The following is a 22,003-nucleotide window of genomic DNA, read 5'->3' on the forward strand; positions in this document are numbered from 1 at the left end:
TCTGGGTAGGGGTTCGAAGTTTACTGCACGTATTGTCCTTGGCTGGTGCCATAGTTTGAGCAGGAACCCTGGGCCTAGATCTGCCTGTCATAATGTTCTACTTGTAAGTTTCTAGGACCCTCTGGATCCTTCTATTTCCCCATTCTCCCATGCTTCTCTCACCTAGAGTCTCAATAGGATGTCCTCCCCTCTGTCCCACTTTCCTGGTAAGTGAACTTATATCTGGACACTAGCCCAAGGGGCATGTCCCATGAAAGTCTTCACTTACCAGGACATTTTTTCTTAATGTCTCTATTTTTTTTTTTTTGCTGTTATGGGTCTTTATATTATTTAGTTTGCCTTGCCTTAACTGTGGCAGATCATATACATCTAGAAATTTGCCCATTTCTTTTAGATTTTCCAGTTTTGTGGCATATAAGATTTTGAAGTATGTTGTCATATTCTGAATTTTTCAGTGTCTGATATAATTTTCATTTCTAGTGTTTTTGATTTGGGCTATCTCTTTCTTTTGGTTAATTTGTCTAAAGGTTTGTTGATCTTGTTAGTCCTTTTAAAGGAACAACTGTTTCATTGGAACGGTCAGAAGCTCCACAAGCAGACCAATGGAGCCAACAAGTCCAGGAAAAGGAGGGAGTGCTGCAGAGACTGATGCACTGACCAAGGACCATGTGTGGTGTAGACCTAGACCTCCTGTCAGATGCAGTACATAGGCAACACAGTCTCCTTGTGGGTCCCATAATATGGAGAGTAGGGACTACTTCTGACATGGTCTCAGGTGTCTTGTTGATCACTTCCCCCTGGTGGAGAAGCCTTGCCAGGCCACAGAGGAAGAAGATGCAGGCCTGATGAGACTTGATATGTATGCTGAGGTCAGATGATGAGGGGCAGTGGGAGTCTTTCTTTTCTGAGGACTAGGAGAGGAGGGAGAGGATATGAGGGAGGGAGAGTGGGATTGGGAGGTGATGAGGAGGGGACTACAATTGGGATGTAAAGTGAACAAATTAAAAATTTAAAAATGCAGAAAAATATTCTTTGTGCCTTTAACCTGGTTTTCTTCTTGCTCTATTCCTATTATTTGTAGATTTGGTGTTTTCATACTGTCCCAGAGTCTTGGCTGTGTTGTTCCTTTAAGGATACAGAGGGTCCTAGAAACCTACAAGTAGAATATTATGATAGGCAGATTTGGGCACAGGGGTCCCGCTCAAACTAAGGCACCAGCCAAGGACAATACAGGCGGTAAACCTTAAACCCCTACCCAGATCTAGCCAATGGTCAGAACACTCTCCACAGTAGAGTGGAGAGTGGGGTATAACTTTCTCACATACTCTGGTGCCTCACCTTTGACCATGTCCCCTGGAGGGGGAGACCTGGTGGCACTCAGAGGAAGGACAGCAGGTTACCAAGAAGAGACTTGATACCCTATGATCATATACGGGGGGAGGTAATCCCCCTCAGGAACAGTCATAGGGGAGGGGAATAAGGGGAAAATGGGAGGGAGGGAAGAATGGGAGGATACAAGGGATGGGATAACCATTGAGATGTAACAAGAATAATAAAAAAAGGAAAAAATTGTTATCTTTGACGGAGGCATCTATTTTCTTCTATCCTTTCTTCAGTGCCTGAGATTTTCTCTTCCATCTCCGTACTTTGTAGCTGAGGCCTAACTCTGAAGTTTTTGTTTGACTTCCTGAATCTTTTGTTTCGAGTTTTATTTCAGTTAAGCTTTTTTTGGTGATTCTTTCTATTTAATTCTGTTTTCATATAGTGAATTGTGTTCATTATTTCATTCAGCTTTTTGTAGTTTTTCAGTCTTCATTCAGGCATTCATAACCTCTTTGAACTCACTGAACATATTCATACTTTCTCTAAGTCCTTGTCTTGTATATCAGCTAACTAACTTGCTTTTCTGAAGAATTATTATGACTTGGGTATTGGTTCCAGGATGAAGCATATTGTTTTTGCTGTTCATGTTGTTTGTATTTTTTGCAATGAGATCTATGCATCTGGAGTTAGATCCTTTTGTGGTGTTTTGTGGTGTTGCATATCTTTTCTCTCATTTGTTGTATGGTTTATGAACCAAATGAATGGTGCTTTGTTTTCAATCTTGGAGCCTTGGGTATGGGTGGGACCCTCAATAATCACAGAATAGAGTGATAATTAGTGTTTAATAGACCGACAGGGTCAGAGAAGGATACTGATTCTGCAGATCTTTAATGACTGCTACACAGTCTCAGAGCCCATGGACTGGTTCTAGAAGTTTCTACTTGGAATAATGGTTCAACTTCACTCCACATAGTCCCAGGTCTGCACCTATGATTGGGTGAGTGGCTTTGGATTTTTTTAAATGCCATATGGACAGGAGCTCAGGGGCCTGCGTTAGTCAGTGGAACCAGAGGTGGAAAAAAAAGGAGGATGGAAAAGATAGTTCTGAAGGGGTAGGAGAGGAAGCTAGCTGACTTGGAGGGGGCTAAAAAGACATAAGGAAAAGAAGGGTCAATGTGGTCACAGGGTCAAAGTCAGTAAAAGGGTCTCTTGGAATGAGTAAATTATTCCATAGCAACAGGTTTTTCACTTAGTAGCACGATTTGGAAGATGTAAAAGATTCACAGAGAAATTTGTCAGTAACAGGGAAAGAAGATAGCCTGCAAGTTAGGAGCTGCAGACAACCTCAGATTGTTCTACATAAAGTTCTCTAAATCTCTAAGAATGTTAGAGCCAAATGGTACCATTTTCAGGTCAGTGGACTCTTGTTATGCATTTTGTTTGTGATCAGTATACTCAAAGAAAATAATTTTTGATATTTCCTCTAGGATAAAATTTCTTCAGGTTATGCAAAAAGCAGCAAAGCGGAGAGTCCTTGGTTAGGTAAGATTTGGTGTCTGTCATTCATTATGAAAACTGCTCAGTTAAACAGGTCCACCAGAAAGGGTGTGAAGGAGAAAATCATCCCTTTGCCCCTCAGGTTCCCTTCTAGAATTATACACAGGGACTGCCAATTGATTATGACCATGCAAGGGGTGCCTTGACTCCACAGATCTTGATGAGAGAACAAATCCAAAGGCAGAGTAACTCCTGACCTCTTGATAGGATTTGTGAACAGATAGACAAGGAATCCTGGAGATTAAGAGGAGGACAAAGGTCTCCTCTTTAGATGCAAAGACAGCAATGGCAAGGGTGCAGCAGTCTCCTCGAGCAACCCAGCTCAGTAATACCTGCCTCAGATTTGGGCACCAAGATGTTAGATTTGGGGAGAGCAGAGAGAAGAGTATAGTTCAAAGGAGCTAAGGAGGTGAGAGGTTGCCCCCTAGGCAAAAGGTTTATTAGGTATGACAACACAAATATACTTTAAGCCAAAAAATAATAAATTCATGCTAAGTGTATTTTAAAAATCTGAAAGATTTATGAAAACAATTTTATGAATGGTCCTTATATGAAAATTTTAAATTATTTTTGAAAGTATCCAATTAAAATGATATGTATGTGATAAAAATGTATATCCAAAATACTGGGAATATAAATTATTGATTAAGAAAATAGTAAATCACAGTTATTTCTGGTGAGAATACAATGTGTTATAACTAATTTGGAAGACTGCATGGTAGTTTCATAGAGAGCCAATAAACAGTATTATCATATGATCTAGCACTTTATTCCCAGTCATTTGCCCAACTAACCTGAAAATATATGTCCATACAAATTTTTACTATAATTATTAATAGCATCTTTGTTTGTATTCATCAAAAACTTGAAGTAACCAAGATTCCCTTTAGTAAACAGATAAACAAAGTGCCATTAATCCATAGAATAGATAGGTAGTGAGTTCATTAATTTACATTCACACACTGTATGCAGACGTTCACCCTTGCTAACATTTGTTTTTTGTTTCTCAATAGCAGCTATTCAAACAGGTGAGATGATAACCCAATATCATTTGATTTGCATTTACTTGATGACTAAAGATAAATATTTTTATGTCTTTACTGGTCATTTACACTTGGTTTGTTGAACTATCTGTCCAGTTTACTCATACACTGTTTTCTTTCTGGTTTTGTTGGTTTATTTTTAGGAGGCAAGACCTCATGTACCTATGTCAACTTTAGACTAATCAATGACATACACACCTGATCTTCTTGCCTCCACCTCCCAAGCACTGGGAATGAAGTATTCCTCATGATATATGATAGGCAAATAGTCTTCCAGCATCCCCAGCCCAGGTTATCTGTTTTTAGTTATTTAAATTATAACATTTTATATTTTAAGATCTTAATTTCCTGTTGGAATAAAAGGAGCATAGATTTTTCTCCTATAGACTCTAATGATTGATTGATTTGTCTTGCAGAAGCTTGTTAATTTAATGTAATCCTAGGTGTCTTATCTTGCTATCTTTCTCTTTTTTTTTTTTTTTACCTTTTGTAATTCTGTTGAGAAAATTGTTGCCTAGGCAATCAAAGACTTTGATAAAATTACCAAACTCCTACAGTCTTCAGTCCTTATGGGCTTAGTTTTTCTGTTTTTCTCTTTCATTGTATGTGCTTTTGGTATCATGTCTAAGAAGCCATTTTACCAAATGCAAGGCATAATAAATATACCTGTATTTTCTTTTAAGAATTTTATAGTTGTAGCTTTTACATTTAGGTGTTGGTCAGTTCTGAGTGAATTTTTATATGGTACAAAGTAGAGGTCCAGCATCATTTTATGTATGAGGATATGATATCATGCCATCAGTTTCCACTGAATGCTCTTAACATATAATTCTCATAAAACCAATCAACCAAAGCCAGATATGATGAGGAGCACATTTAATTTCAATATTTGAGAGGTCAAAGTCATCCTTAAAAACATAACAAAATCAAGACCAAACTGAGTTAAATGAGGCCCACCTCAAAGCAATACAAAAATTAATCGACCAGAGATACATGTGTTTTGTTCTGGAATCTCAATATGTTCCATTGATGCTTCTCCATCTTTCAGACAGTTTCACATTATATTTATTAGTGTGCTTTGGTAATAAGTTTTTCAATCAAGAAGTGAGTTTTTCTTGGGTAGAGTCTGTCTCAGTTCATGGAATGTTTACCTAGCATATACAGAGTTCCAAGTTCAACCCTTAGAACCACATACATCTGAATGTGGTGGTATAAATCTGTAATCCAGGCACTCAAAAGATAAAGGCAGGGAGAGCAGATAGATGTTCAGGGTCAAGTAGAGCAGAGAGTCTACGGCCAGCCTAGGCTGTTTGAGACCCTGACTCACAAAATGAAAGAGAAAAATATATGAGTTCTCCAAATATTGAGTTATTTAATATACTTCAAGGAGCAATGGGTTTGGTAGTAACAAAATTTCAAGCAGTGCCTGTGTCCTTTAGTACTAATTACTTGAAAAAATTATTAAAGCATGCAGAGTATTTTACCATTTTCCAGTGCCAAATAACAGGATCATGTGAGTTTTTTTCCTCCTGAGTTCTACTAATATGTGGTTTTACATGATTGATTTTTTTGTTGTTGAACCACAGTCATACTTCATGGAAAAGTCCCAATTGACCACTGTAGAGTGGATATGCCTAGTTCCATTTCTCTATTATTGGCTTGAATAATTTTATATGTGTTCATAAAAGTTACTTAACATGTAATGGCATGAAATCATGATGTCCTTACCTGGTGTGGGTATCAGATAATGCTGACCTCAAAAAACAAGTTAGGAGGTTTAATTTCTGTTTGATGTTTTCTAAGAGTGAGGAGACCTGATGTTAATTTGTTCTAAATGTTTGATGGATTCACTACCAATGCCATGTTTATGCTGTTCTTTTATTTCCTGAGGGGTGTTTATTATTATTATTATTATTATTATTATTATTATTATTATTATTATTATTATTATTATTATTATTTCCATCATTGCCTGTTATTGACCAGTTTCTATTTTTAGTCCCTTATGATCTGTGGGTTTATTTCTGGAAGTGTGTGGGACTAGCATGAGCGTCTGTTCAGCTCTACTGATGGTCAGGCTGGATCATAATGAAAGGAACAAGTGCAAGAGGGAGAAATCACATGACTAAACAAGAAGCTAGAGAGAAAAGTAGAAATTTTAGTGCAAGCAAAATAGGTCTAAGATCAGGCAATTTAATGAGAGGAACTATCTTAACACTGTCATTTTGAAGTTATGATTGTTTTAAATATATTGTCAAAGTAATTACCACTGCTTTGTCTTGCACCTGGGACTTTTAGACAAGTGATGAAATTGCAATATAATTTCCTGGTACATACATATTTTATTAAATTAAACTGCTTGTTGTACATCACAAGTGATATTTCATACCCATGGCAGAAGTTTTTTCCATTTACAAATAAAAACCTAGCTAAGTCACCTATGATAAAGCCTTGAGAATTTAAATACATCTTATGAGAGGAAGTTCTCATTTTTAGTTCTTTATTGTGCTTTCCTTGAGTGAGACTGAAAATGTTTAAAGCATAATATACAAACCCATTCTTTACAGAATACTTGTCTCCAGTATGCAAGGGCCCCATAAGAAGGTCCTCAGGCTTCCAAGAAGATGGGAAGACTATGCTCTTGGACTTGCAGAGCTGTGCATTAAATACATCTTTTGTTTTTCTTTACATAACATGGTTAAAGCAACAGATAGAGAACAACAAAAAAAATCTATAAAGTGGATTGGTAATAAAAGAAAAAAATTAAGGTAAACAGCTATCAAGTTTCAAATTTATTATATAGAACTTTTGGTTACACATAGATATTTTGGAGGAAATGTAAGATTATAAATAGTACTTATCTCTCTTGGTCATTCTCCATATATATGTATACATATACATATATATATGTATGTATATCTATGTACATATAGATACACATATGTGATATGTGTAGATATCCTCTGCATTTATGTGTGCACATTCATGGTGTATGTACAGTGTTAATTGACTGACAAAAGATCTTATCTAGTGAAAGGCTTATCAATTTCTCTTATATCAGGTCATACAAAATTTTATTTTCTTTAAAAGTTTAAGTTATAGATTAAATATGGTTAATGATGATTTATGATGCCAAAAGTTATTTTTAGAAGATGTAACAGCACTTTTTGTTGTTGGATTAAAGTTGTGAGACATATGAAATTGTATAAGTTTTCCCAATGACTTTATTACTTAATTTACTACACTATTTACACATTGAGCTATCATTTTATAACACACTTCTTTTTCTCCCAATGATCTTACTTTATTCACAAGATATCCACATGTTCATCCTATTATATCAACTAAGCAACTCTTGAAAACTATGTTCTAGGACAGATTTTCCAATTTGACTTATTTTAACCAATTGCATCCCAATTTTATGTATTTATAAATGGGAAATGGAGAAATACAGCCATTCTCCAAAAACTGTAAGAAGTTAGCAAGAAATATGGTAAAATGAGGAGCTGGCTAGATGCCCTATTTTATGAACTTACAGCAGATTCCTCTGCAGCTCCAAAACTTGTCTATAAAGTAGAAACATCTCAAATTTAAATTAGTCAACAGATACATTTTCTCATACAACAGAAACAAGAAGTACCAATTGTGAACCAGAAGTACAAGCCAAAAAAAAATCTCTTAAAGAGTTAATGAAGCTACGACCGCATCCTAGTGATGCAAGAAAGGAAATCAGATCCTTTCCGTAGTCAAAAATCATCTGTGCTATATAGAGACTGTGACTGAAATATAAGTAAGAAACTTTTTGGCCACACACACTATTTCGAATATATTCAAATGTTTGCTTTTTAAAATAGAAAAACAGTATTTGTAGTATGGTGCACTTTACTAAAAGGCTGGGAAAATTCCAAGCATTTTGAGCTAATCCTGCTCTATCTAAAATTGGTTATTCCCCTGAGGTATCTGGGATTTTTACTTCAATTAAGTTTACCTCTAAATATCTTGTACCTTTTCTTGTTTAGGATATAGGTAGACACGTGGAGGAAGTGAGAGTCAGGATGCTAACATTTATAAAAATCCCTATGGTTATGAGCCTCATTTATTTTATGTAGGATTTCTTATTTAATCCTTTTAGTGGTGCTAGGAGAAAGATAGTCTTAATCCCATCATTATCGGATAAAGAAAGGAAACCTCAGATATTAAATCACTTGGACCTCACTTAGGAAGAAGAGGAGCTGAGATTTAAACTTAGGATGTTCTAGATTCCCACTCATTTTCACTGAAGAGAAAAATAACATCTTTATTTATGAGGTGCTGAAGGTTGAACCAGGACTTTATGATGTTAGGGAAACAGTATGCCTACTATGCTAAAGCGAAAGCCACAACTCCTCTTTTTATTGAAATTGCTTCCAGAAAAAAAAGTGTTCAATTATATAAAGAATAGTGAGCCAGTTTCCAGTGGAATTCTAGCTATGCAGATATTCAATATCTGTAAGATAATCAATCATAATAGAGGTTTCGGCCCTTCAAGGTGATAGTGGCACACACCCTTAGTCCCAGCACTAAGGACGAAGAGGCAGGCAGATCTCTGTGAGTTTGAGGCTAGCCTGATCTACAAAGTGAGTTCCAGAACAGCCAGTGCTATACACTGCCTTTAAAACCCACAAAAATGAGTTTACTTTCCATTATATGATGACTGAAACAGCTTGTGAGATATGTCATATTTCTGGGCAATGTCACTTCTAACTCTAGACTTAATTAATATTAGCCAAAAAGCCAACAAATCAGTCAACTTTTGAAGAAAAGTTAAGCCAAAAATTATATCTATGGGCAGAGGATATATGTAAATAGTAGAGACCTTACCCACTATATGAAATACACCTGTAACAGTACCAGATTTTCAGGTAAGGATATATATTTATATTTATACTAATAAGCACATGTAATTGTATATGTGGGAAGCGAAAGGAAGAATCTTACACATAGACTGTGCCTATCCTATTGTTTGTAACTCGAGTGATTCTCCTGCCTCAGCCTCTGTAATGATGGCGTTATGGCATAAGGTACTGACCCTGGCTCTCTGTATGCATTATACTCCTAGAATGTTACTGAGTCATCTACTGCTAGTGGTTATGTTTGCTCTGATAATTATAAGTTTGCAGGTGAACGGAGAAACAGTAATTGATTTGATACTCTTCGGGTTTTATTTATTATTTAATTGTATTTCATATTAAGGACTTTCTTGAAGGTAGTTCACTGATAGTGTTTTTTTTTTTCTTCATGTAGGAAGCCCTGGGCTTTGGGAATACTACTCTTTACAAGAAATCAACAAAATTATTTGCCAGTGTCTTTTTCCTAAGCCAGAACTTTAGGCTTTAGTATGTGTCATAACATGAAGTTGACCTGAGAGTCCAATAGAAAGACAAAATTGACTTCTATTTCAGACTTCCTTAGGGGAGAATTCACCTCATCCTTTAAATGTCCACCCACTCTGTTCCTTCACTAAATGGGTATTCGCAATTTTAATGCTAATTGATTTTATTACCTTATTTATTTTCTTAGTTAAAATATGCTCTTAGGAGCTTTAAAAATAACTGCGCTTCTTTCATAAGCTTCTACTTAATAGGCATTGTCATAATAGGTCGCCTTTAGCATTGCTAATGCTGAGACCCCAGCACATTTCTAGCAAATCAAATCAGGTTTTATTTAGTTCAATTTAAAGAATGAATCAGCTTTGGATGTCCTCTAAATGAATTACAAATTAATTGGCTGAGTGTGTTCAGTGTTCTGTTCATTACTCCTTCCATTCTGACAGTAATGTAGGTTAACTCGAACTGGAGAATTTGTTGCAATGGAAATTCACAGAAATATTCATAACAGCAGTTGTGATGAATTATTTGAGTCTTTCTAGAATCTTCTACCACTAAGTTTATCCTTATTTTTGAGAATTTTAACTCCCCAACTGTTGTGGAATCCATGTAGAAGGAACACCTGATGTGAATTTTATGTTGCAAATAACTTAGTTATATCCTTTGATTAGAAAAAAACATAAATGGCATGTTTACATTCATTCATTGAAAACATGCGATTTAATAATAGTAACATACATATTACTTGATTTACTAAGTAAGGAGAAACAGATTTAAATACTAATTTTTAGGTTTCATTTTTAAATTGTGTGTGTGTGTGTGTGTGTGTGTGTGTGTGTGCCTGAATGTATGTTTGTGCACCACATGTTTGCGGTTGCTTGTGGAGACCATAATAGGGGGTCATATCCCTTGGAACTAGAGTTATGGGTAGTTGTGATACATCCAACATCAGTGCTGGGAATCAAATTGGAGCCTCCTGAAGATTAGTATATATTGTTAAGTGCTGAGCCATCTTTCCATCCCCTTGTAATTGAATTTATTAATATTCGTGTTCACATACACACAGGCACACACACGGAGAGGGGAGGAGAGATACATATACACACATGCGCGCGCGCACACACACACACACACACACACACACACACACACACACACACACACACACACACACTGGAAGAGGAAGAGAGGGGAGAGAGACTTAGAGATGGTGACAGAGAGATGAAAGTCTCTTTGAACCTGAAGCTTCCATTTTGTCTAGATTGGCTGGCTGGTAAACACCGGGAATCCAGTTAGCTCCACTTCCCAGTGCTGGGGTTACAAGCTCACCTTGCACACACCACTTTTACATGGGAGCTGTTGATTTGAACTCAGGTCCTCATGCTTACATGGCAAGTACTATTGCCCACCTCTCCAGCCCTTGTTGTACATATTTTATTTCTCACTGTTAATCTGAATCTGATTTTAGATAATCTTCATGTTAAGTTTCATTTAGAAATAAAATTTTAAAAGGAGTATGTGAGTAGGAAGTATTTGAAGGGTAGTCTTAGTGTAGAGCTAAGTAAACTTCATCTTAGGCAGGCGGCAACACCAGAGCCTTTATTGTACAGCTTTTCCCTTGTTGCCATGAACAAGTGTCAATTCACTCCAGTTACAGCAACAAAGACAACAAAGGAAATATTCCATTCAAATCCAGTCTGTGTAACCAGTGGGATTATTGAGTTTACTTACTGGAGCATGGACGACTCAAAAGCACCTGTGCTATACAAAAGGCCTACCCCAGCATATGCAGACCCAACCTCACTGAGCTGCCTCATAGAGCAGTGCATTCATTTAACCTGCAGTGCACTTTAGCACTTCTGTAGGCCACTTGCAGTGAGGAGGCAGGAGAGAGTACTAGATATATTCCCAGTTGAAGGTCCTATACTTTCCATCTGTCCTACTAGAGAGAGATACTTGGCAGTTTCACTACTATTAGCAGAGCCCTGACTATTAGTATATTTTATTTCCTTGCCTGGTGATGGGGTCAGGATTATCTCTGCTCTGTGTTGGTAATGAGAAAGTTATGCTCAGATGGACTAAATACACTACAATGACCTCATACCCCAAACATGATTTGTAACGTTTTCTAAATAACTCTTACAATACCCTCTTTCTCTCTCATTTGTCTATGTATCTGACTGTCTATCATCTATCTATTTTCTCTTCCTTCCTCCATAGCTCCATCCCTCTTTCTCTCCACCTGTCACTCTACTCAACTCCCTGTGCAGTCCCTCCACTACAACCTACCTTCTCTCTCCCTATCCTCTCCCTCTCACTTCCTCACCACACCTCACCACACAAACAAAATACACATGGAGATTTTTCAGGATATATTTACTTTAGATAATTGGATACATCATAGAGTTAAATCTTATGAAAGAAATTAAAAATATATATTATATTTATATGAGATATTTCTATATTTACCTCTACATTGCATGATTTGTGCCCTATTGAATGAATCTTTTGACCTTTCTTTTCCTGTCATATTTCTAATTTACTTTCTAAGGATGCCTCCAAGACTCATTGAATTAAGCAGTGTATAAAGAATGTAGTATACTACGTTTTTTAAAAACCTAAGAACTAAAAGAGTTAGGTTTATTGGAAACTTTTGAAGCTACAAATATGATTCATTTTGTACAATTACAATGTCCTCTTCACAGTTTACTAATTTGTCTTTTAAATTCATCCTGTTACCCAGGGTCTTTAAGTTCATGAACCTGCTTCATTGTAAAAGAATGAAGAAATAAATTGATAAAGCAATAGATTTGTTTGCAGTTTGGCCCAACTGGGAGAAAAAAAAAGATTTATAGTTTCTCTCTACCTTTTCTGTAGCAGTGTTAGAATTTTATTTTTTAAAAAAAGATAAAATAAGGTATGAAATATATATGGGTTAATTTAAGTTGTCAGATTTGTGTGAAATCTCTTCTTGGGAAGCAAGTGCTTTGGGGGCCTTTTCCTCTACCTGTAAAACAACTCTAGATTAACATTAAAAGACAGCACAGTGATGATATACTACCGTGTGTGTGTGTGTGTGTGTGTGTGTGTGTGTGTGTGTGTGTACATGCATGTATGTATACATGTGTATGTTCATATATCTTCCAGGTATGCATATGTGTATGCATTTATACATATGCTAGGGTATCACCTTTGAAATAGGGTCTCAAAATTGGCCTGCAGTTCTACTATTAGGCTAGGATTGGCTGACCACTGAGGCAAAGAGAGTCTTCTGCCTCTGTCGCCCCAATACTGGGTTTACAAGAGCAAACCATCATATGACCTTTTACAAGAGTACCTAGGACCCAAAGCAAGTACTCCTGCATGCAAAGGTAGGTAGCACTTTAGTGAGTGCGTTGTCTTATCCCCTGCCTCCATCTTTATTTTGTTAATTTTTTGGAAATGTATGAGTGGGACTGTGTGCATTATAGGTAAAAGTTTGAAAGAATATAAATTAAAATGTTAAGTGTTATTCCTGGTTCTTAATTTAAATTATCTTCTTTTTTATCTGTTTGCTATAATGAACATATTTGCATAATGAAGAGCATTACATTGCTGTCATTTAGAAACAATTCTCCTTTCATTCTAGCATACTTATTATAGAAATTTAAAACAAAATGTACCTTTTCATAACTAGGAAACAGTATAAAACTTGTAAAGTCTGTTTATCTGTTTGTTTGTTTGTTTGTTTTTTGCTGGACACTTTAGTTCATAAACTCATAGTCTCAGCTTCTCTGTATTTTAGACAATTTAAGAAACACAAATTAATACAAGCAAATGGACTTATTGACAGTTTGGCCAAAGTGGGGAGGTGCCTAATTTACTCCCCACCATTCCTGTAGGCATTTCATAATTTCTAGAAAGCCAGGAGACAAAAGATAGATCATGCATGAACAGTTGTAATTGTAAGATAGGCCAACGAGTCCGTTTCTAGGAATAAGGAGACCTCTGGGTTTCAGGTTTTCTCTGGAGTAGGTTGTTGTCATTATTTTGTTTTGTTTTGTTTTGTTTTAGTTTACGTCCAGATAGAGAAATATGGGATCTTAGAAACCCAGCATTTTGAAAGAGAAAACAACATTGTATTCCTACCCGTTCTGGGCTTGTTAAGAGTTCTTTGTTACAAGTCAATTGCTTTGAGAGATGCAAAAAGGGCAGCCATTTGTGCCTCTTCCTGAATGATCAGTTTGAGCTCCTGACTCCTGTATTCCCTTTAAACATGCTAATTTCTCAAGTGAAAAAAATTATGATGTCTTAGCTGAAGGAAGAGGCCCACGTGTCTCTCAGAGACTCTCTGGAACACTGTCACAATATTATATATGGAACTTAGCTTAGTGTGTTCCACCCTGTTTACCTTCTTAATAATATTGCTTCCTTTGATCATAATAAAATTTATATATATTTTCTAGCTACAGGACCGCACTCAGTTCAGTGATCGAGACTTGGCTACCCTTAAGAAGTACTGGGACAATGGTATGACCAGCTTGGGCTCTGTATGTAGAGAGAAGATTGAAGCTGTTGCAGCTGAATTAAATGTCGACTGTGAAATAGTTCGGGTAAGACATATTCAGTAATTTTCATGCTTTAGTTGACGAGCAGCATAAATGAAAACTTGAAAGTAGCAGCATGGGGTACTGCAAACAATATCATTAATGAAGTGAAAAGACCTGCATAATGGGAGACATTTTTTTCAAATTATGTATCTATCTGATAAGGAAATTATGTCCCGAGTGTGTAAATAATATAACCAAATGATAAAAAGGCAAATAAAGCATTTTAAGTAACAAGATATATATGTGTGTGTTTATAAATTTCTCCAAAGTATAAAATGCCCAAGCAATCTGTGAGAATATATTTAACATTTTATATATATATATATGAGAGAGAGAGAGAGAGAGAGAGAGAGAGAGAGAGAGAGAGAGAGAGAGAGAGATCCAAAGCTATTGAAATGGTAACACCCACAATGATGGGTATAATTAAAATTACAGATAATTAAAAATAGGTCAGGACATGAAGAAACTGAAACCCTGTGTACTACCCTGTGTTAAATATTTACATTTCTCCTTCAGAAATCCTAAAAAGTTTAACATAGATTTATTCTATAAGTCATCAATTCTACTTCTGGCTTTATGCTTATATAGAACAAAACAAAAACCTTAATCACAGATACATCTGACAACATTATCTATAGTAGCCCCAAAGTGCAAGCACTATAACTGTTCTCCAAGTGCATATATAAATAAATGTACTATAGATATATAATAGAATAGTATAGGTCCATATAAAGAAAACTGATGCTTCTGCATGCTTCAAGAAGGGAAATCTTTAAAGGAATCTAATGACAGTATGATTACATTTATATGAAATGTACAAAACAGATACACTGTAGAGTCAGCAAATAAATTGGGGTCACCATGGTCTAGGAGTAGGGAGGTAAAGGTAATAACTGTTAATACATATAGGGTTTCTTTTTGGCATGCTATAATAGTTATATAACTTGTGGTTGGTGCACATCTCTGTTAATATCTTTTAAAAATCTTAATTTTACATGCTAAATTAGTCAATTGTATGATATAACAAGAATTCTTTAACTGTTTTAAAGGTATTACTAATACTATTTAATAATTGAGTGAAATGATCTAAAATAAATCTCATGTGTTATTATAGTAAATGATAGATAAAAATGATTGAGCTGATCAATTGTAGGGATAGTAGTTTATATGCCATTTGAAAGATATATATATATATATACTATATATATATATACTATATATATATACTATATATGATGAGATAATTGTACTATTGTAAATACGTAATAATCTTTCCTTAAGGTAAAAATGTCTCTTTTCTTTTAAACCATTTGCTGGTTTCTTTTATTGGGTTTCTAAGTCTCATTCAACTTGGAGGTAGGAACAGACGATAACACTTGGCTCTGTGAAAACTTATTACCTGATTCAGCCATACTTGAGGGTCATCTCAGAAGATCAAGAGGGAAGTACCATTAAAGAACAAGTGACAAAACAGAAAACTCTTCAGATGAAATAACATTTTTTTTCAAACAAATAAAGATGAGACGAAGGACAAAGGTTTCTCAAAATAAATACTTTTGTCCTAGTCAGAGCTTTGCTTTTTCTTCTCTTGATCCATATATAAAATTCAGTTTTCATCCTTTGTTTGCCAAGTGTGCTGCTATGGGAGAGTATATATTTACAGTGAGAAAGAATGCACCAGATACATCCTGTTCTAAGGGAGTTTTGAGTATAGCAAGAGAAATGATACCCAAAAATGACTGGAGACATCATTAACGTGGGACTGCAGCATGGAGAACCCAAGTAAAGACCGCTGACAGGGAAATGAAGAACTTGAATTTTTGTCATTTTCAATCTGATTTTTAAAAATCAAAGATACCCCCTTGAGTAGAAATGCTCACCCTGCAAGCCATGGCCTACATTTGAGCCTCGTTTACATGGTAGAAGAGAACTAGCTAGCACCTGAAAATTGGGTGTATCTGAACATTCACACACACACACACACACACACACACACGCACACGCACACGCACACGCACACACACACACGCACACACACCACATATATATGACATACATACAAATAGTAAATAAAACAAATAAATATTTTAAATATCTTAAATTTTAATTAAAATAGAATTATGTCACTTTCCCCCTCTTTTTCCTCTCTCCTTCTCTTCCCAGTTACCCTCCCATGTTTTCTCTAACTCGTAAGTTGATAGGCCCTTTTTCCTTGATTGTCATTGTTACACACATACACACATACAGAGCGTGGGCCAGTTTTGGTTTTGGTAGGTACTACTAATTTTCCCCCAAAGCTTCACAAATATACAAACAACTTTTTGTTGTTTGCATATATTTGACTTCAGGGCTGATGGTTCTGCTGCATTAGATAACCAATAGGCAGGGGTTAGATGCAGCTATGCCTAGGAGAGGCTAATTCTCCTTATCCTTAGTCATTGGTTGCCTATAGTTCTTTGTCTAGGAGTGGGACCCCACAAAATTCTTTTCATTTCATAATTATTCCCATTAGTATTGTCATTGTTCCAGTCGTGTTTATGTACCCATTTCATGGTTAGATTGTTTCACCACACACTTCCTGACATTCTGGCTCTTACAATTTTTCTGCCCTCTCTTCTGTGATATTCTGAGACACATAGGACAGTACAGATAGGAGATGTGATGCAAATGTATCTTCTGGGGCTGAGCTTTGTACAGTTGATCATCTCTGCATTGTGTCACATTGAGGTTTTCTGTGATGGTCTCCATTTGCTCTAAAGAAGAGCTGCTGCTGCTGCTGCTGCTTCTTCTTCTTCTTCTTCTTCTTCTTCTTCTTCTTCTTCTTCTTCTTCTTCTTCTTCTTCTTCTTCTTCTTCTTCTTCCTCTCCTCCTCCTCCTTCTTCTTTTTGCTACTTGGGAGCCCCCAATATAGGAGCTGAGAACTGAACCCAGGTCTGCAAGAGACGTGCTCACAAACACTGAGCTATCTCTCCAGCCCCTCTATTAGTTTTCTTCACACTCACACAGACATGCATGCAAATGTTAAGGCATTAATGTTAAAATCCAGCCTTTACCAGCATTCTGAGGAGTTCTAGAAGTGTGTCCAGGAGTGACAGAGCCTTCCTATTTATTTGTCAAAGAAAGAAAAATGGTCTGGGCCTTGGTGTGGTGGTGCAATCCTTCAGTCCCAGAGCTTCAGAGGTAGAGGCAGGTGGGTCTTCTTGGGTCTCAAATCTAGAACAAATGGCTAACTGATATGCCTATTTAACATTTCAAAATAGACACAGGCCTCCAGGTTCTCTCAAGTAGCTATTACAAATCATCCTGGTTGGCCTGCCCTACCCACTACCCTAAACATCTCTTATCCCTGAGCTTCACTTCAAGAGGAGCTTTGAGAGCTACACTTATTTCTGGATATAAAGTTGCATTTTCAAATGTAGTAAAGATTTATTTCGCCCCAGCAAAGTGACAAAAAATAGATTCTGTTCTAAGGTCCATAAATTTCCTAGCCCTGGGAAGCTTGCTATGTTTCCAGTACCAGATATAATTTCCCTCTGGTTGAATGGGTCTTAAGTCCAGTTAGACAGCTGTTTGCTGCCACTGACATGTGAGGGTCACTTATTGCACCTCTATGCATATCTTGCCATCATAGTAATTATTATGGTTCACAGGTGATACTGACAGTTGGAGACTATTTAGCTGCTTCAGTCCTTTGGCAGTTTGCATAGGATGTTCTGGAACAATGGAAACTATACTGCAGGAAAGAGACTTTCAAGTCAGATCCAGCTCGAATCATCTGAATCCTATGCCCTAAGTATATGATGCTTTCAGCAACAGAGATCCACCTTCAAATCCTGAGAGGCAACAAAGTGCTACTTTTCAGTGATCTATATTGTTTTGGCAGTAACTTGGACAACTCTGACCAACATTTAAAAGGAAATTTTTTATGATTGGTACTAGAGTTTTTGTTAGGCTATGATTCTTGTATGGAGCATTGTCAGCCTAACTATCTCAATTTCTTTATTTATATAAAACAGGTAAAAAGTTTTAAAGATATAATCTACACATAGTAGGCTCTGTAGACTTTATTTTAAAGACTTTCCTTACTCCTCTCCTCCTACATTTCCAATATCTGGAGCCAAAGACTTTTCAGTGCATTAGATGATCCCTTTGGTATTGACTTCCATCTATGAATGATGTCGTACATTATTAGAATTAGCTGTGAATTACAGAGACACTCAAAATACCTTTACAGTTCTGTCCAGTTGATATGCTGCCCACAGATAGTATAGAAATGCTAGGGAAACCTTAGAGATACTAATACATTCCATCTTTTTGTTTCTGCCACTTGTGCAGTGCAACACCTCCTCAAGATCCATATGGTGGTGTATACAACTCCAAGTAATAAAACACAAAGAAGAGACAGCATCAAAGATATATACAAAGTAATTTTCAAAAAGATATTGTAGAAACTATCATTAAACACTTTCCCTTCCACCAAATTGCCCAAAGATTAGTCACATGGTCTAACTAAACTGCAAGGGAAGCTACAAATGGAGTTTTACTGTGTTGATCATGTGCTCAGCTAAACCTGTTATTGCTTGGAAGAAAGGAGAACAAATATAAGAATATATAGCTAGCCTTCACAAATCTGTTTACATTGCTACTTTTGGGGGTTTTTCCATGTTAAGCAGTGTCTATTAAATTTTTCCTATTAATGTCAAAGCTTTAAAAATCCAACATTGTTCCATTGATGTTTTCATTTACTTATTTTCATATTTTTCCCTCGATATCCTCCTTTAATGTTGATATCCCTTAGTGTGATACTCATTATTAACATTGGGCTGTTAGGGTGATCTGGCCATGAGGAATGGGGATGATTCAGGTAATTTGATTGACTAGGCATGTGTCCCCATCCTTCCTTACTACTTTGTATGGGTTCCTCCTGAAACTGAGGCTTAGTTAAAGAGAGCAACCATTCTGAACAGAAGAGACCTTCTTCAGTGAAAGGTAAAAATGTAGTGTCACTCTCCTGCTAGAATGTCCAAACAAATTTGCAAAATATTAATGTGGTTATAATGTAAATGCTTGACACCTCTGAATAGTGCAATATTATTTTCCTTTAAGTATTATATACTTTATTCCCTCAAAACTTGTACTTCACTTAGCCTTTTGTTTTTGAAACACAGTGTCCCTATGTACCTCTGACTGTCTGATACTCATTGTGAATCCGAGGCAGGCCTTGCATTTGTGGAAGCCTTAGCTTTCCAAGTGCTGGCACTATTGGTGTGTACTACTACAGCATCTTTCTTAGTTTGTGTCTTTTACATTTACATGTTTGCTTATGTAGTTTTCTAAGTACTTGATACTATTTTTTCCCTCAAACTTGCCACACTTTTGGCTATAGAACAGTTTTGTAACCTTGAAGCTATTTTTTTCTGAATTTTATAACCCATTCACTCCAATCTGAATTGGTCACTTTCTTTACCAGAGATACAACTATCTATCTGTAATCCTTATTTTTAACCTGTTTTTATTTTTAATCTATCTTCAATAAGGAGGTATCCTTAATTTTTTTCTTCTAACTTTTTATAGAGTTTTTAATATTTTTCAAAGTTTCTGTTTAATCTCCATTGTTAATAATAAGTAAGTTATGCTTTATGACCTTCCTGAGACCTCTGTCCTTCAAAAGAAAAGAGATAAGGACAGTTTATTTTCATAAATATACACTTCTCAAATGCAAGGTAATATAGCCATAGGATTCATGGCTACGATTCTCTCAGTGGTTTTTAGGCATGTTCTTAGGATTCTAGTTTTAAGGCCAGTGCTATTGATATGAAGTCCCTCATCAGCTATTATTATGTGCACAATCTACTATACCTACAGAAATTCACATATGCAAGACAATGTGAAATGCTATTTTATTTTTCCTTAAGTTAATGAAAACTTCTCATAGTGAAGAAATGGGATGCAAGCTGCTATCCTATTTTTTCTGCTGAGCTTCTAACATGCCAGCCTGCTCACAAAAGAGGGGAAGTCTGCAGAGATGATGGGATTTAAAAGACCTCTTCTGCAGTATTGGATAAATTGCTCTGAGGAAGAATTTTTGCCATAAAAACATCTTCTTGAGATTGCAGAAGAAACTATAAGTACAGAAAACCTTCATTTTACTGATTACCAAAGTGAGTTTCGCCTCTAGATGGCTAGTCAACTATTACTTATGGTATAATTTTGATATTTTAGATTTGTTTTCCTTGTTATGTCACATTAAGTTATCTCCTTTATGGAAGCATTCCAAGACCTCTAGTGCATTTCTGAAATTGAAACCCTTTGTATATTGCTTTTAGCATATGTATACATGTCTATGATAATGTTTGGTTTCTACATTAGTTACAGCAAGATACTAATGACAATGACCGATAACAAAATAAAAACAATTATAACTCTATACAGTGATAAAGGCCATGTAACTGTGGTCTCACTGATGAAAGCCAAGACAAATGTTTCTAGTCCCAGACTACAGTTGACTACTGGTAACTGAAACTGCAAACAGCAAAAACACAGATCTGAGAGGATTAATATACTTGTAAGAAGTCTGGAAAGAAAATTTCGCACACTATTCATGTGACTTTTATTAAGTATTATGAGTTATAAGCATGTGCTTTTTAAACTTAAGATATTATTTCTAGATTACTGTCTATTGTTTATTAGCTTATTCATTTAACAACTGTGCGTGGAGCACCTCTCATGTGCCGGAACCCTGTGCCATATGAAGACTGAAGCTTTCTTAAGGAACTTTCAAGTGCTTAAATGTCTCTGAGATTCACTCAACCATAAGTGGGAAGATTTTTTACAAAACTATAGAGAAATTATATGGGAACAGTGCCTGGGGGTGACACACTCAAAAACCATTAGTATACCCCCTATCTGTTATAATGCCTGCCTTTTCCATCTGTGTTTGGGTTATGACAGACAGGTCCAATGTACTCTATTATGACCAAATGTTTGTATAAAAAATACGTGATTGAATGTTACAGTTTGTGAAATTTAAATAAATTGCATGGAAAATACATGTACATTTTAAGATTTAAGATTATTTAGTTTCAGAGAAGTGTGGCTAGATTTGAAGTGTATTTAAACAGACCAAAAATTTTCAGTTATATAGTAAACTCTCTGTTATCTTCTTTGGTTTGTTTATTAAAAAGAATCTCTGAGTCTAGGTTAAGTAGCCTTGAACTCACAACAGTCCTCTTCTCTTAGCTTCCTAAGTGCAGGGATTATAGATAAAAGCCACCAAGCCTGGCTTCTATTGTCTCTCATATACATTAATTTATTTAAAGTGAGTGGGCACTGAGGCAGAGCACTTGTGTAACAGAGTGCTAGCAGAGTCCAGCATTATGCCTTGGGAAGCCCAGGGTTAAACCCCAGCATTAAGAAAAAGAAGCCAAGTGTGTTTCCTTATAGGCTGAGACACTTTTAGTCTTATAATACTTGCCTAATATGTATGAGGCCCTGGGCTCAGTCCTGGCCCTCAAAAACATGATTAAAATAATAAATTTTATAGGCTGGTGTTTGTTTTACACCTTTAGACTTAGAATTCAGGAGGTAGAGGTGGGAGGATTCCCATCATTTTTAGGTCAGCCTCCTCTACTTATTAAGTATTCACACATAGGAAGTAGTGAGAGAACATGACAATTAAAAAGAGGTTGGTGAGAAGGTCAGGTTCTTTAGGTCTTCTGGAGTCTAGCAATTCATTTGCAGTGAGGCAACATTAGGGGAAATGAAAACTACTTTTTAAGCTAGTATTTCTCCTTTGTAGAACGTTAATCAATTTAGGAGAATTTTTATTACATTCATAAGTATTTCCCTGTTGGACTGCTTTTCCTCTAAAACAATGTTTGTTTTAGATATCATGTTTAGTATACACTGATAAATACATCTAAAGGTCTATATTTTCTAAATTTGCTTACCCACTCCCACCCAGCAAGTACTAAAGCTAACTTTAATCACATATTTTTTTATTTTTTCCATTTATTTTTTAATTGAATGGCTTTACAACCTGATCCCAGGCCCCTCCCTCTTTTTCTCCTGGTCCCACCCTCACTCTCCCCCATTTCACTCTCTCCATTTTCTCAAAGAAGGGGAG

At 36.1% G+C, this 22,003-nt stretch overlaps 1 protein-coding gene across 2 annotated transcripts in view; it reads left to right on the forward strand.

The window, feature by feature from the left end:
• The window catches only part of HDX (highly divergent homeobox), a 115,889-nt gene that overhangs the window by 58,884 nt on the left and 35,002 nt on the right, over nt 1–22,003 (forward strand). For both annotated transcript variants that reach the window (XM_084790750.1, XM_084790749.1), the window contains one exon: nt 13,735–13,881. In XM_084790750.1, the coding sequence (XP_084646876.1) occupies nt 13,735–13,881 (147 nt within the window). The remainder of the gene's footprint in view (nt 1–13,734; nt 13,882–22,003) is intronic.

The sequence above is a fragment of the Acomys minous genome (genome assembly GCF_964271855.1).
Source record: "Acomys minous genome assembly, chromosome: 7".
In the NCBI taxonomy this organism is placed as follows: domain Eukaryota; kingdom Metazoa; phylum Chordata; class Mammalia; order Rodentia; family Muridae; genus Acomys; species Acomys minous.